This window comes from Gopherus flavomarginatus, chromosome 2 (genome assembly GCF_025201925.1).
Source record: "Gopherus flavomarginatus isolate rGopFla2 chromosome 2, rGopFla2.mat.asm, whole genome shotgun sequence".
In the NCBI taxonomy this organism is placed as follows: Eukaryota; Metazoa; Chordata; order Testudines; family Testudinidae; genus Gopherus; species Gopherus flavomarginatus.
Genome location: NC_066618.1, coordinates 187,814,002 through 187,828,073, shown reverse-complemented (window position 1 = coordinate 187,828,073; position 14,072 = coordinate 187,814,002). Strand labels below are relative to the sequence as shown.

The following is a 14,072-nucleotide window of genomic DNA, read 5'->3' as shown; positions in this document are numbered from 1 at the left end:
TGGAAGGTACTGACACAAATGAGCATAGAATCCCTCAGTGACCTCTTCAACCTTCTTCATAATACAGCTGCACTTTAATACTCACTGTCTTGCACCCTACCAAACATAATTACTTTATCCATAGATACCTCTTCCAGTACAGTATAAACACTTATATGGAGTTATGTAATTCACAATATGGATGTTTTGCATTAAAAGCGTTTACACTTGTTCAGAATCATTTCATAGCAGACCATTTAATCCCATGTTGATGAAATATTTGGGGATATGTTGTTGAGGTTTTTGATCATATCATGAAAGGCTCTAATATAATGCATACCAACAATAATATTGCTGGTTGCCATAGAAGCCTTCATCTGTTTTCTAACTTTTGTGAGGCTAAAAAAATCAACACTAATGCAACAAGTGTATTTAAGCCGTACCTACTCATGTTTTCCTTATCAGTGCAGCATATCAACTAGAGAACTTAAGTCAACCCTGTCATAATGGGAGAACCGGGGGCCAAATTCAAACCATCAGAGGCTTTTGAACAGACCAAAAAATCTTGTAGTTTTTTATATTGTTTTCTCTGGAGTCTAGACCTTGACCAAAAAATGTGGACCCTGACAAAAAAAATAGCTGCTGGGGCTACTACCAATACTTCTAAACCAGGGATAATCTAAACTCTTGGAATGCTGTCAGCACTAGTAGCTAGGTGCATACGTGTATCTACTTACCATCTTGTCTGGTGGGTGAAGGATTTGGGGTGAAGGATTTGGAATGAATGTTGCAAAGGTAGAAACAGACACTTTCTGTTGTCTCTTCCAGTATGATCTAGCCATGATCTGTTCTTGGCTGTCATTCAAAACTCAGTAAGTATAGTGGGAGATAATACTGTTTTTCCTGTTACCTTAAGGCAGGGGTTGGCAACCTTTCAGAAGTGGTGTGCCGAGTCTTTATTTATTCACTGTAACTTAAGGTTTTGCGTGCCAGTGATATATTTTAATGTTTTTAGAAGGTCTCTTTCTAGAAGTCTATAATATATAACTAAACTACTGTTGTAGGTAAAGTTAATAAGGTTTCAAAATGTTTAAGAAGCTTCATTTAAAATTAAAATGCAGAGCCCCCCAGACTGGTAGCCAGGACTCAGGCAGTGTAAGTGTCACTGAAAATCAGCTTGCGTGCTGCCTTCGGCACCTGTGCCATAGGTTGCCTACCTCTGCTTTTAGGACATTGGGAGCCAAATTAAAGGGACCCTGTTAGGTTCAAAGAAATTCTTAGCTCAAATCTGTCTTCATTGGTTATTACTCTTCTCTTTGCTCATCTTGTACAATGAAGCTAGAACAATGAGTTTCACTTTCTGGTTATTCTGCAGAAATCTAGTTGCAATTTCTGGATAGAAAATTTCATTGACCACTATGTTTAAAAAAGGCAAAACATTCTGATCCTGCAAACCCTATATTGTAACATGACACCCCGCTCTATTTTCTCTTTATCCAAAACTGCTGATAAAGTAGACAATGTGTTCCAGTGTCTGCTGTATATTTGGGGCATGGATAACTGCTGGATGGAAAGGCAGGAGCAATCAGAAGGTTTGGTGAGGTTTGCCTGCAAGTTTTTTTTAATAAGTCATGTTCACCAGACTTGCCCTGGAGTGGATAACTTCAAATCTGGCAAAAAAGTTCTTTACACTGTAACTAACTTTTTTTTTTTCCCTGAGGGAACTACTGCTTATATTGTAGATGTATTTATATCCCACAGTATATAGGTCTGAAATGGGTTTCGGGAAATTGTTGAGAAGGGAGACTTTGATTTATTCTTGATGCTAACCTGTGTTTGTAAACATCTACAGATAGGTATACGTGCAAATAGGAGGACTTAAGTTGCCTACCCGTGCATGTGTTTGTAGGATCAATGTCTAACCAAAAGTGTCTCAAACTCACAATACTTATGTTGACTTTTTTTTTAATAACCTGTTAAGATAATTAAGTTTTGTTTCTGTTCAGATTCAGGAATGCCATGTTGAAAAGTATCTGTGAGGTTCTTGATTTGGAAAGATCGGGAGTTAATAATGAACTAGTTACCAGAATCTTAAACTTCTTAATGCATCCAAAACCTTCAGGCAAGGTGAGGAACAATTTTATTATGCTTATTCATTGTTATGATTCCAACTTGGGGTGGGATGTGGGTAGGAAAAAAAACAATAGGGACATACAATGTTGCCTTATGTGGTACGCTCCTCCTTCTAAATATGTTTCTCCTACCATAGCTCAAGAAGTGGGTGGCTCTTCAAAAGTGAATCTTTCTAAATCTGCTCCCACAGTGACTCAGTGTAGCTGACCATAGCAGATCACATGTATGGGGCTGCAGGCTTAGGCAGAAGCCACAAGCTTGATCTTCTGTTCTTTTCCCATCATGCTTGGATAGGCTGGAAAAGCATGTGTATCTAGCTCATGGAGTTACCATTGGACATCCCTACCTAAGCAGCATGTAGTCTTTTTTTGCGTTTGAGGAACAGAAAGGGAGCTGTGAAATGTGAGCCAAAAAAAAAAAATAGAAATGAGGTGAGGGAAGGGAGGAAGATGAGAATGGACAGAAAAAGGGTGGCAACTGTATCAGGGAATGATGTGAGGGCTCGTTGAAGGTGGAAACACCCTTCAGCCCATTCATCACAAAGTGGGAGGGGTGGGGGGGTCACCAGATCACGGCTTTATTGAAACTGGAGTGTGTAACAATGCACTGAAACCAGCGGCACAAAATACTTTAATTAGGCTCCTGCTGTTCCACCTTTTTTTTTTAACCTAAGAGCAATACAGAAATAGTCAAAGGCTGTCATTGCTTATCAAATGTCCTTTTATCATAATTGCTACAAATGTGAAGTCGTATACAGAAGTGAATAAGGAATCTCTGTCTCTGTTGCTTTTTTTGTTTGGGAAGCAACCCAGACAGCTCCATTTCTGTCAACAGTTTACTTACTGAAATGATGTTCTATCCTGGACAGTTATCTTCAATGAGGAGTTAATGTTTGTCAGTAGTTTCCCACACTTCATAAACTGAGCAAATTAAACCTATCTTCTAATAGCTTTCAGATCTACAAGTCAGTCTAGGTTCTTTCCTCTTTGTGCATCATCTCCAGTAGTAGTAGTAGTAGTAATAATAATAATAAAATCTGCTTTGAATTACTTTTTGTGCAGTTACACTGAAGGCTTTTAAAAGAAACATGGAATCCCCCAATGCCATTTTCAAAGTTGCTTTTCCAGGGTAGAACCACACTAGAAGGGATTACAAATTAAATAAGGAGAGAATACTTTAGTGCCCCATACAGAGATATTTGTTGTTTAAAACAGAAAATATGGAGCTCTTCCTAATAAACTTTAAATGACCATGTTCGTAGTCTTCAAAGACAAGTGTGTCTTCTGACACATTGAAGAGGTTAATCTAAAATGAAGCAGACATCACTAAAATGTACTGTGTGTACTTTCAACCTCACAATGCTTAACTTTAGAGGTCTGCATATTAACGGGGATCAAAATTCTTTCCCTCCCATTGACATCTTTCTACACACATAATAACCTGTTAAATGAGCTGGTTTGTGTCATTGTGTTGGCAGGCATTGTGAAGTTTGGTGTTAGTCTTAACAGTGAGAACAAAAATTCAACAATAACTGAAGTTGGGCTTTTGTAGAATTATGGCTCAGGAATTAAATTAACTTTGACTCAGTTTGCAGGGGGAGAAATATGTATAGGTAAAATATGTAACCTGGAGTTTTGTCCAACATGAGGAACTTCCATTATATAGCCAACACATACTGCTATTTGCATGTGATTCTACAGTGTAGGTCAATGGTTCTCAACCTTTCCAAACTACTGTACCCCTTTCAGGAGGCTGATTTGTCTTGCATACCCCCAAGTTTCACCTTACTTAAAAGCTGCTGGTTTACAAAATCAGACATAAAATACAAAAGTGTCACAACACACTATTACTGAAAAATTGCTTGCTTTCTTATTTTTACTGTATAATTGTAAAAAATCATGACCCTCAGGCTGAGAAACACTGATATAGAATGTAAAGCAGTACAAATAAGAAAAATCATTTTCTGTATGAAATTTTAGTTTGTACTGACTTCAGTAGTGCTTTTCATGTAGCCTGTTGTAAAACTAGGCAAATATCTAGATGAGTTGATGTATCCCGTGGAAGACTTCAGCGTACCCCCAGGGGTACACGTACCCCTGGTTGAGAAACACTAATGTAGATTATTGGATGGACATATTTGGAGAAATGTGTAGGTAAAATAATTTACAGCAACACCCATCAAAGTAGCGTCACCAAACATAAGCGCTAAAACTGTTCATGTTAGGCAGCAACAGTAACCCATTCTTAGGGAATACAAACATTTATCTAAACAGGGATGGGCAAACTTTTTGGCCTGAGAGCCACAGCTGGGAGAAGAAATTGCATGCAAGGCCATGAATGTAGGGCTGAGGCAGAGGGATTGGGTGCTGGAGGGGTGCGATGTGCAGGAAGGGGCTGGGGCACAGGAGGGGTGCGAGGTGTACACGGGGGCTCAGGGCAGGGGGTTGGGGTGCAGGGAGGGGTACAGGGTACAGTAGGGGCTCAGGGCAGGGGGTTGGGGTGCAGTAGGGGGCTCAGGGTTGGGATGCGGGGTACAGGAGTTTGGGGTGCAGTCTCCGGCCCAGCACCGCTTACCTTGAGTGGCTTTGGGGTGGCAGTGGGGCTAAGGCAAGCTCCCTGCCTGCTTTGGCCTCACGCTGCTCCCGGAAGTGGCCGGCATCATGTCCCTGCGGCTCCTGCAGGGGGAGGCTCTGCACACTGCACTCACCTGCATGTACCTCCCCTGAAGCTCCCATTAGCTGCAGTTCCCCGTTCCCAGCCAGTGGGAGCTGTGGGGGGTGATGCCTGCAGGTGAGGGCAGCATGTGGAGCCCTCTCCTCCCTCCCTCCCTCCCCCCCCAGCCCTCCCGGGGCCACAGATGTGGTGCTAGCCGCTTCTGGGAGCAGCGCGGGGCCAGGGAGCCTGCCTTAGCCCCGTGGCCCCATGGGGGTGGCAATTCTGTGGGCTGGATCCAAAGCCCTGATGGACTGGATTCAGTCTGCGGGCAATAGTTTGCCCACCCGAACCTAAACCTGTCAGGCAAAGCTCCCTCTAAAAATGAGAATTACACAATGCTCTGAAAGCTATTAAATGCTGACCAGACTGCCAGAGGGAGAATTGTACAATTAGGGGACCATCTACTGAAAATGTTCATCTCTGGTTCTCAAGAATCCTTCTATGAGCACTTAAAGGGACAAGTCAGGTGAGATGGTAATTTTGCATTGGATCAACTCCTGTTAGTCCGAGAGACAAGGTTTTGAGCTTACACAGAGCTCTTCTTCAAGTCTGGGAAATGCTGTCAGCAGAAGGCTTACAGGGTTCTCTGTTTTTGTGACTCAGAGGGAGAAGCAGTTTTTAATGCCAATTCACAATCAGTCTAGGCATTGAGCTAACCAACATTTTGATTTGCATCTAAATCAGCTGGAAGTTCAGTGTAACAAATGAAGTGCAGGTGTGTTGTGCTTATACTAACCCCTTTTAGGCAAGAGGGTTATCACAATCTGTTTTAGCTGAGGCTTCAGAATGGTCTTCAACAATAGTTCTAAAATACAGTACACTATATATCTTTCTCACCTCCAGAATGAGCCAGTATGCTTGGCAATGTCTTTATTGGCAAGAAAAAGATGTAGCATTTTTTTAATGATTGGCAGGAAAAATTAGGCCATAGCCGTGTAGACATTTTAGTAGGGGTGGAGAGACTGAAAGAATCCAGGGTGCCCTTGTCAAAAATGTTTGTATTTTTAAATAATGGAGCAATACTTAAGATTAAGAGTCTCAGCTTTTTAAATCTGAAAAGATATGCCTCTAATTTGAGTCCATTTTTGAGATAATGGGTTGAAATGATTGGAGGGCAAGATGTTCATCCACAATGAATGACCCTATCTTTTTGGGGGGACAGGGAGGAAATAGACACAACAAACTATAAACTCCGTTGTCGGTGCCTGTGGTTTGGGGGAATCAGGTGGACACTATGTGGCTACAATTTTAACGTAATTGTGTTTCATTATGCTCTTAAATTGTAGTTTTTGTCATGAACTTAAATAAAACCAATCCCTTGAATTTTTTAAAGTAGTGTAAACTGTTCACTTTAAAATGATGGACCCTAGTAACAGGTGTCTGGGGTTGTGGTGGCTCTAGCTTTGCTTATTCTGGATTCATATGACTTGACTGAATTTGAAATTTAAAAAATTCTAATTAAATGTTGTTACTTTTTATCTTAAACAGCCATTGCCAAAGTCCAAAAAAACACCCAGTAAAGGTGGCAAAAAAGAACGCAGTAGCTCAGGAACTGCACGAAAAGTAAAACGCACCAAATGTCCTGAGATTTTGTCGGATGAATCTAGTAGTGAGGAAGAGGATGAAAAGAAAGAGAAGGCCGAATCTTCTGAAGAAGATAAAGAGAGTGAAGAGGAGGTAAATATAACAAAACTTCCTTTTCCTTTTCAAGAAAAAATGAATGAGTTTGTCTTGCTTAGTTTGTAACTAACTGGTTACATTACTGGAAGGGGGTTTCAATATAGTGTTAGTGTTTTGGTGGTGGTTTTTTTTTTTTTAAGGTGGAAAGTAAGCTATAGTTAATTGAAAAGATTGCTTCCCATGTGGACAACTTGAGACAAAAGTTCATAAGGTACTATATGTCAGGAAGAGCTGACTTCTTCCACTGTCAGAAATATGGTGTGATCCAAGAACTAAAACTTTGAGGGATGAAGAAACAGAAATCGGAGGACCTGGTTCTGATCTCAGATGCTTATGTGGGTCTTGTAAAATCGGTTTCTGCATGTGATGGACCTTTTTTTTTTTTAACATCTCTAACAAGCAGTGCAACCCAGGGTAGAAATTTAAGCATTGCCTTTCCTGTATCTCCTGGTGATGTTTTATGGTGAGAAACTGTTGCTTGACTGGGGATTACTGTTAGTGAGCTACAGCTGAAGTAAGTATTGTAGAATTCAGTAAGTAAAGTCACTCCTATTTATCTAGCATTGGTCTTGGGACATGAGTTCCCAGATTCTTGTGTAGTTCTGTAGTGGTCCCTCAAATATTAGTACAAAACTAAGCAACCTTAAATGGTTTTCTTCAAAATTTCAAAAGGTGATAGTCCCACTACACTCAATTTTCTACTCTTTTGTTTATTTTCAGAACTTAATTTTTTTCTTCAAACACTTGCATTTTTCCTCATACATTCACAGCTTAAGCTTCCCCTCATCCCTTTCTTCCACCTATTCTCAGAAAAGGTACAAAATGTGGAGTGGCAATACAAGCATCTTCACATTGACTCAACCCTACAGTATACCAGTGAAGAGACTTCAGGCTTCGTATCCTTTGACATCTTGATTTCTTAGATGAGATCATTTATTACTGGCAGTTATAGCTATGGGTTTTGTGATGTGGACACCAATTCACTAATTACAGGACTGAGACCAGCATTTCATGTAAGCCGCTGAACTACAGGGGATGATAAAACTTCAGCCACTACTGACCGAAATTTATGATTTACAAGTATGGTAGGCCATATGTTGTCTGAACTATGGAAGGTAGTTAATCATTAAAACTTTTTGTTGGAAGGCAAATTTATATAACTTCAAAATGAAAATGTCATAAAATGGCAAATTATATTCCACCACCAGTCTCCATAAAACAAGATTGGAACTACACATTCTTAATTCTTACCACCACTTTTTGGTGGTACTCACAGCTGGTGAGTTGAAAGAGGGCTAGAGTATTAAAAGGCAATTTTATATTTTGTTCATCTGTTCACCAGTACAGTCTTTCTGCTGTGAGGAGAGGAATCTGGCTCTCTGTGGCAGGAGTCTTTTTTAGAAATCCTTTTTCCAAGAGCTCAGCTGCCTATAAAAGATAGGTAAGCCCCACTCAACTCAGTTTTTTGCCTTTCTTCAAGAGGTAGGAGTTAAACCCTCTGTTCCTTCCAAGCTGTCAGGCAAAACCTGAACTTTTAGATGGCTGACACTCCTAAGGAGTGTTTACAGACCCACCTCCAAGGGATTATAATGTTAAAGAACTTCAAAGGAAACTTGATTAGCTCATGGAAAAACTACTCTGCTCTTAAAACATTCTACCTCTTATGGCCTGCATGGGCAACTCCCGATTGAGGGTCTTAAAGGAGAAGTTTCAGCAAACCAAGGGCTTGTGTACATTTAAAATGCTGACGGGGGGGTTCTCCTGTCAGCACAGGTAATCCACTGCCCCAACAGACTGTCTACACTGGGGGTTAGATCGGTTTAACTGGATTTTTCACACCCCTGTTATACTGACAGAATTTCATAATGTAGACCAGACCCAAGTAAACATGCTCAAGTTACCCCAAATTCCATGAGATTCAAACCAGAGTTGCCCAAACAGTGAGAAGTCGGACACTTAGTTTGATCTTCAAGTTGATTGTAAATTTTCACAAACAATCTATAGATGAATGAGGCTATAATGTATGAAGTTACTGAAAATAAATTGAAATGATGAACCTGCTTGGAACAGAAGCTTATTGACAACTGAAACTGGATGTCTCTTTAGCCTAGTTGTGGCAAAAGGTAGGAAAGAATTACCTATATATTTAAAACAACAACAAAAGTGGGTGTTTTTGTTTGCTGTGTGCTTAACAGCACAATAAGAACTAGCTAGATGGCCCTCATCTAGTTAGCTCAACAGAGGGCAGAATAGCCTAACTGTTTGGAGTCATGGGTGAGGAGTGATTGGGACAGATGCAGACACCTGCATGCTTCTCTTGATTGAGATTTCAAAAAGACAGCTTCTTAGAATTATCAGGATTCAAAGACAATTTCAAGAAAACAATCTGGATTCTGAGGAAAAAACACTTCTCATAGGTTAAAAGGCAGACTGAGTTCCATTTAAACATCTAACCTTGCTCTGTAGCCAAACACTTACTTACAACACCAAAGCATTCTAGTTTGAACAGTAACTACTTAAGGATAAGCAGTAAAGAGTCCTGTGGCACCTTATAGACTAACAGACCTTTTGGAGCATGAGCTTTCATGGGTGAATACCCACTTCGTCGGATGCATGTAATGGAAATTTCCAGGGGCAGGTGTATATATATGCAAGCAAGAAGCAGGCTGGAGATAACGAGGTTAGTTCAATCAAGGAGGATGAGGTGTGAAAACCAAGGGAGAAGAAACTGGTTTTGTAGTTGGCAAGCCTGCACCATAGTAACTCTAACTCAGGAACCAATCCATGCAACAAACCTCGATGCCAACTCTGCCCACATATCTACACCAGCGACACCATCACAGGACCTAACCAGATCAGCCATACCATCACCGGTTCATTCACCTGCATGTCCACCAATGTAATATATGCCAGCAGTGCCCCTCTGCTATGTACATTGGCCAAACTGGACAGTCTCTACAAAAAAGGATAAATGGACACAAATCAGATATTAAGAATGGCAATATACAAAAGCCTGTAGGAGAACACTTCAACCTCCCTGGCCACACAATAGCAGATCTTAAGATGGCCATCCTGCAGCAAAAAAACTTCAGGACCAGACTTCAAAGAGAAACTGCTGAGCTTCAGTTCATCTGCAAATTTGACACCATCAGCTCAGGATTAAACAAAGACTGTGAATGGCTTGCCAACTGCAAAACCAGTTTCTCCTCCTTTGGTTTTCACATCTCAGCTGCTAGAAGAGGGCCTCATCCTCCCTGATTGAACTAACCTCTTTACTTCTAGCCTGCTTCTTGCTTGCATATATATACCTGCCCCGGAAATTTCCACTACATGCATCCGACAAAGTGGGTATTCATTCACCCACAAAAGCTCATGCTCCAAAACATCTGTTAGTCTATAAGGTGCCACAGGACTCTTTACTGCTTTTACAGATCCAGACTAACACAGCTACCCCTCTGATACTTAAGGATATGATCTGTGTGTATTTCCTGCTGACTACAGTGACAAAGTTCAGTGCTTCTGTTGCCTCTGCAAAGCCAACAGCTCTGAAGCAGTGAGCTGGATTCTAGTCTGACTGGGGCACCAACACAATTAACTAAGTTTTATGGGTTGCACAGGTGTAAATGAAAGTAGTTACTGGTAATGTGAGTCAAAATCCAGTTTGGTTTTTTTTCACATCAAATTGTTTTGCACTATTTACTAGTTACAATTTATAGGACTTCAGCACATGCTTAGCTTTTGACTTTTTCTTTTGAGAAATTCCCAAGTTCTTATTTCTGCAGTATCATTTTATGCTAAACAGTGTTGTGGGGTTCCATGCTTGTCTCAGTAACTTCCAGAGGGAGTTTCTAGGGCTGGCTGTTAGACTCTGATCCTGTAGATCTAAAACAGTTTAACTTGTGTAAATAAAGCAAACATATCGTTTGTGTATCATGTAATCTTCTATTTATTCAGCTGATTTTGACTTCAGCAAACATGTTGTTGTAGTTTGTCTGTTTTCAGAGCATCATAACTCAGCCAATTATTTGCATTCATTAATGTAGTTCACGTCTACTAGTAAAAATTCACCCATGTATAATAGTTAGAGGCCATGCGGCCATACTTCTGCCTGATTGAAGGGAGAAGGGATGCTAAGTTGCAGTATTGTGGGCAGGGTTGGAAACTAAAACTAGATTGTTTATAGAATACCATGGTTTGCTTGTTTAGTTTTTAATCAGACTCTCAGGGGGTCTGTAGTAGGGCAGATGGTGCCTAGGGTGTTATAGAAATCAGATGACATAGCATTGTGGTTGGTGCTCCTCTAAAAGGAATTGACTAACGTTTTTGGGATGATAAAACTGACAAAGTAAAAGGAAGGTAAGTATAACCTTGTGGAAGGGATAGGAGTTGGCATTCCGCTAGCAGTGGATTGCTTTCTAGGTGCAGCACCTCTGCTTATTTTTGGCAAACTAGAGCAATTATGCATACTACTTCGTTTGTCTTAAAGGGTAGTCACTACTTAAAGGAAAAATAGAATCTGCTTTGGAATATTCATTGATGGGACACTATTGTATTAAGTGTAATTCTACTCTAAAATTATTAAAAATGGCACCTTTAATTCCAATGTCTGACTATCATTTATTGTGAAGTAGCCTTTTTGCTGCCCCAAGCACAGCAGGCAGGCAGCCTTCAGCACATCCCCCGGATTGGGCGTACCCACCGGCGAAGCCACAGGACTGGGGGACCTCCTGTAGGCATGCCGCTGAAGGCTGCCTAACTGCTGCCCTTGCAGGGACCAGCAGGGCGCCCCCCCACAGCTTGCCACTCCAGGCACGCGCTTAGAGTGCTGGTGCCTGGAGCCACCGCTGTGTGAACTGATCCAGTATGTCACACTTTCTAACTGTCAGACCTATAAATGTAACCAGGATTCTTTCCTTCCGGTATTTAGTCACCCATAAAATATTTTGTATATCAAATTAGATCCTCAGTTATGCCCATACAATCTTGTTTAAGACTAATGGGGTTGCTCAGGTATAGGGGGGTAGAAATTTTGCTGGCAAAAGCTTTATTACTGGTGATGCTGTGTGAGCCAGAAAAAATGTAGCTTTCATGATTTTCCAAGGTAGAATGAGTCCTGGGTATGTTTGTAGGATTGGCAGTTAGAAAATGCTTCTTGCTTCACAGATAAAATTCAGGTTACAATAACCATTGAACCCTCTTCCATTGTAGTCCCTTTTCAGAGTAGAATTGCACTTTAACCAGGCCTATGAAGATACCTGTCTCCAGGGGGGAAAAATGCCCTCTAATAGCATCTGACATAATTATGAATGGAGATACTTAGCACAATCACCCAGAAGGCTAGAAAAAGTTCTAGCTGTTTCTTAAAACAGTCAAGAATTTGATTGTCTTGGTTTGAGTTCCAGAGTTTATGCAAAATTAAAATCTAATCCTGAAGAGTCCAGATTTTAACTTCACAGTACCTATGCATTTTCCTCACTACCATCAACTATGGTACACAACTATAACTTGCCAGTATTTTACATCTGAATGTAATAATTCAGTTTGCAATGACATGTTTCTTGCACCCATGTAGCATATTGGTGGGGAGTGAGAACTGTTGTGCTAGAAGTTAGGATTCAATCCATTCTTTTCTCTCCTACAGCAACCGAAGAAAGCATCTAAAAAAGAAAAACCTAAGCAAAAGATGACTTCGAAAAACAAGAAAGCTGTGAAAAGTGCTAATATCAAGAAAGCAGATAGTAGCACTACAAAGAAGAATCAGAACAGTTCGAAAAAAGGTAAAGGCTTTAGTCTTGTTTTCACTGGGTTGCTTAATTTAGAAGATGAATCTTAAGGTTAACTGTCCAGCAAAACATTGCATACTTTTTACTGCTTCTCTGATGTAGAAATCACAAGTTTGTTTTGCTAATTTAGATTTGAAATATCCAGGATGAGACCCCCTCTCTGCTGGGGGGCCTTGGCAAGATCTTTAACAGGACCTGTAGAGTGATTTAACAGAATCTTGTTACCTGGTCTGCAGCAATACTTCAGCCTGATTGATGGGAGAAGCTGAATTGCAGTATTCTGGGTTAGGGCAGAAATTAATACTAGATGGTATTTTATAAACAAAGGGTTTAAAACTAAATCAGCAAAACATGCTCTGTCAGACTGTCAAGGAATAATGTGGGACAGGGTGGTGGTGTTCTGTAGGAGATGATAACTGTCCTGTGTTCTTTTCTGGAGGAAGGAAGCAGCAGGGAGATGTCAAACATTCTAATAAAGTAAATCTTCCAGATTTAGAAAGTGAGTCTGAGGATAGTTCAGATGACGAACCTTTAATTAAAAAGTTGAAGAAACCACCTACAGATGAAGATCTTAAGGAAACTGTCAAGAAGTTATTGGCCAATGCAAATTTGGAGGAAGTAACCATGAAACAGATTTGCAAAGAGGTATGTATAATAATTCTACAGCTTTGTTTAAAGCAGCAGTTCTGTTGGTTAACAGAGGGTGCCTCTTTCCCCTCAGCCTCCCCTACCCCATACACCTCCCCTGGCCCTTTTGTGAATTTAGTCCTTGTTCGCTTTTTGTCAAAATGCCTAAAATAAAACAAAAAATTGAGTCAAAGTATTTTTTTGACTTGCCAAAAATTTTGTTTTCAGCTGGACCTGAAACTAAACTTTTTTTCAATTTTTCAGAATTGCCGGCAAGTTGAAAAATCCATTTGCCAGTTTAGTGATTATTTTTTTCCACAGTTTGGCTCCTGATAGTATCCATTTTTAATAACAGCACTGTTTTACCACTCTGTCATTGATTTTAAAAGACCCAGAACTGAATTTACTGTGGACCTGGTCTTTGTTCTTTTAGTATCTTTCATGCTTATGGGGAATGCCGCTGACAGCCTAGAGCAGTGGTTCTCAATGTGTGGTCCATGAAAAACTTTGACTTTGAAAACTGGCTGAACAAATTTCATTGCGTGCCGTGTGTCTGCATCTCTATTCAAAGTTTCTTAGGGGTCCACAAATGAGAAAAGGTTGAGAACCACTGGTCTAGAGGATACAACGTACTCACTGGAAAACAGCTGAGTTGCTTGACCCCAGGGTATTCTGTCACGCATACATTGCGTTTTATTAATATGAAAACTGTAACCCCTGTTGTGATTAAAAATAACTGCTACACAAAAACTGAGTTTAAGCAAAATGTAGGAACTAAGGCTTGACACTTCAAATGACATTGTACAGCCAACATTTGGATTTATACAACTCCATCTCCTCTGCACTAAAGTCATGAAGTTAATATGTTCTAAAAGTAACAGACTTCTCACTCACTAGTTCTTTTTTGTATTGCTTGCTTTAGGTTTATGAAAGTTATCCCAGTTATGACTTGTCTGAAAGGAAAGATTTCATCAAAAACACAGTTAAAGAGGTAAAAACTTATCTGAAAAAAAAAATGGTATTTTTTTAAACCTCTATCAGAAGTTGGGACACTATATAGTACTAGTTTCAAAAAGCTTGGTTTTAGTATGGGAAGTGACCAAAAACATTTTTCAGGCCAACCTTGATTCAGGAGCTGGCTCTTTGTCCCATTTG

The 14,072-nt window shown here is 40.2% G+C and overlaps 2 protein-coding genes across 2 annotated transcripts in view; both read left to right on the top strand.

Annotated features, from left to right (window-relative positions):
- TPMT (thiopurine S-methyltransferase) overlaps positions 1 to 14,072 on the top strand; it is a 270,354-nt gene that overhangs the window by 189,705 nt on the left and 66,577 nt on the right. The window lies entirely within an intron of this gene.
- Positions 1 to 14,072, top strand: part of DEK (DEK proto-oncogene) — a 34,459-nt gene that overhangs the window by 17,494 nt on the left and 2,893 nt on the right. Inside the window, exons 6-10 of the mRNA XM_050941681.1 lie at positions 1,986 to 2,106; positions 6,316 to 6,504; positions 12,149 to 12,284; positions 12,781 to 12,935; positions 13,840 to 13,908. Of these exons, the coding sequence (XP_050797638.1) occupies positions 1,986 to 2,106; positions 6,316 to 6,504; positions 12,149 to 12,284; positions 12,781 to 12,935; positions 13,840 to 13,908 (670 nt within the window). The remainder of the gene's footprint in view (positions 1 to 1,985; positions 2,107 to 6,315; positions 6,505 to 12,148; positions 12,285 to 12,780; positions 12,936 to 13,839; positions 13,909 to 14,072) is intronic.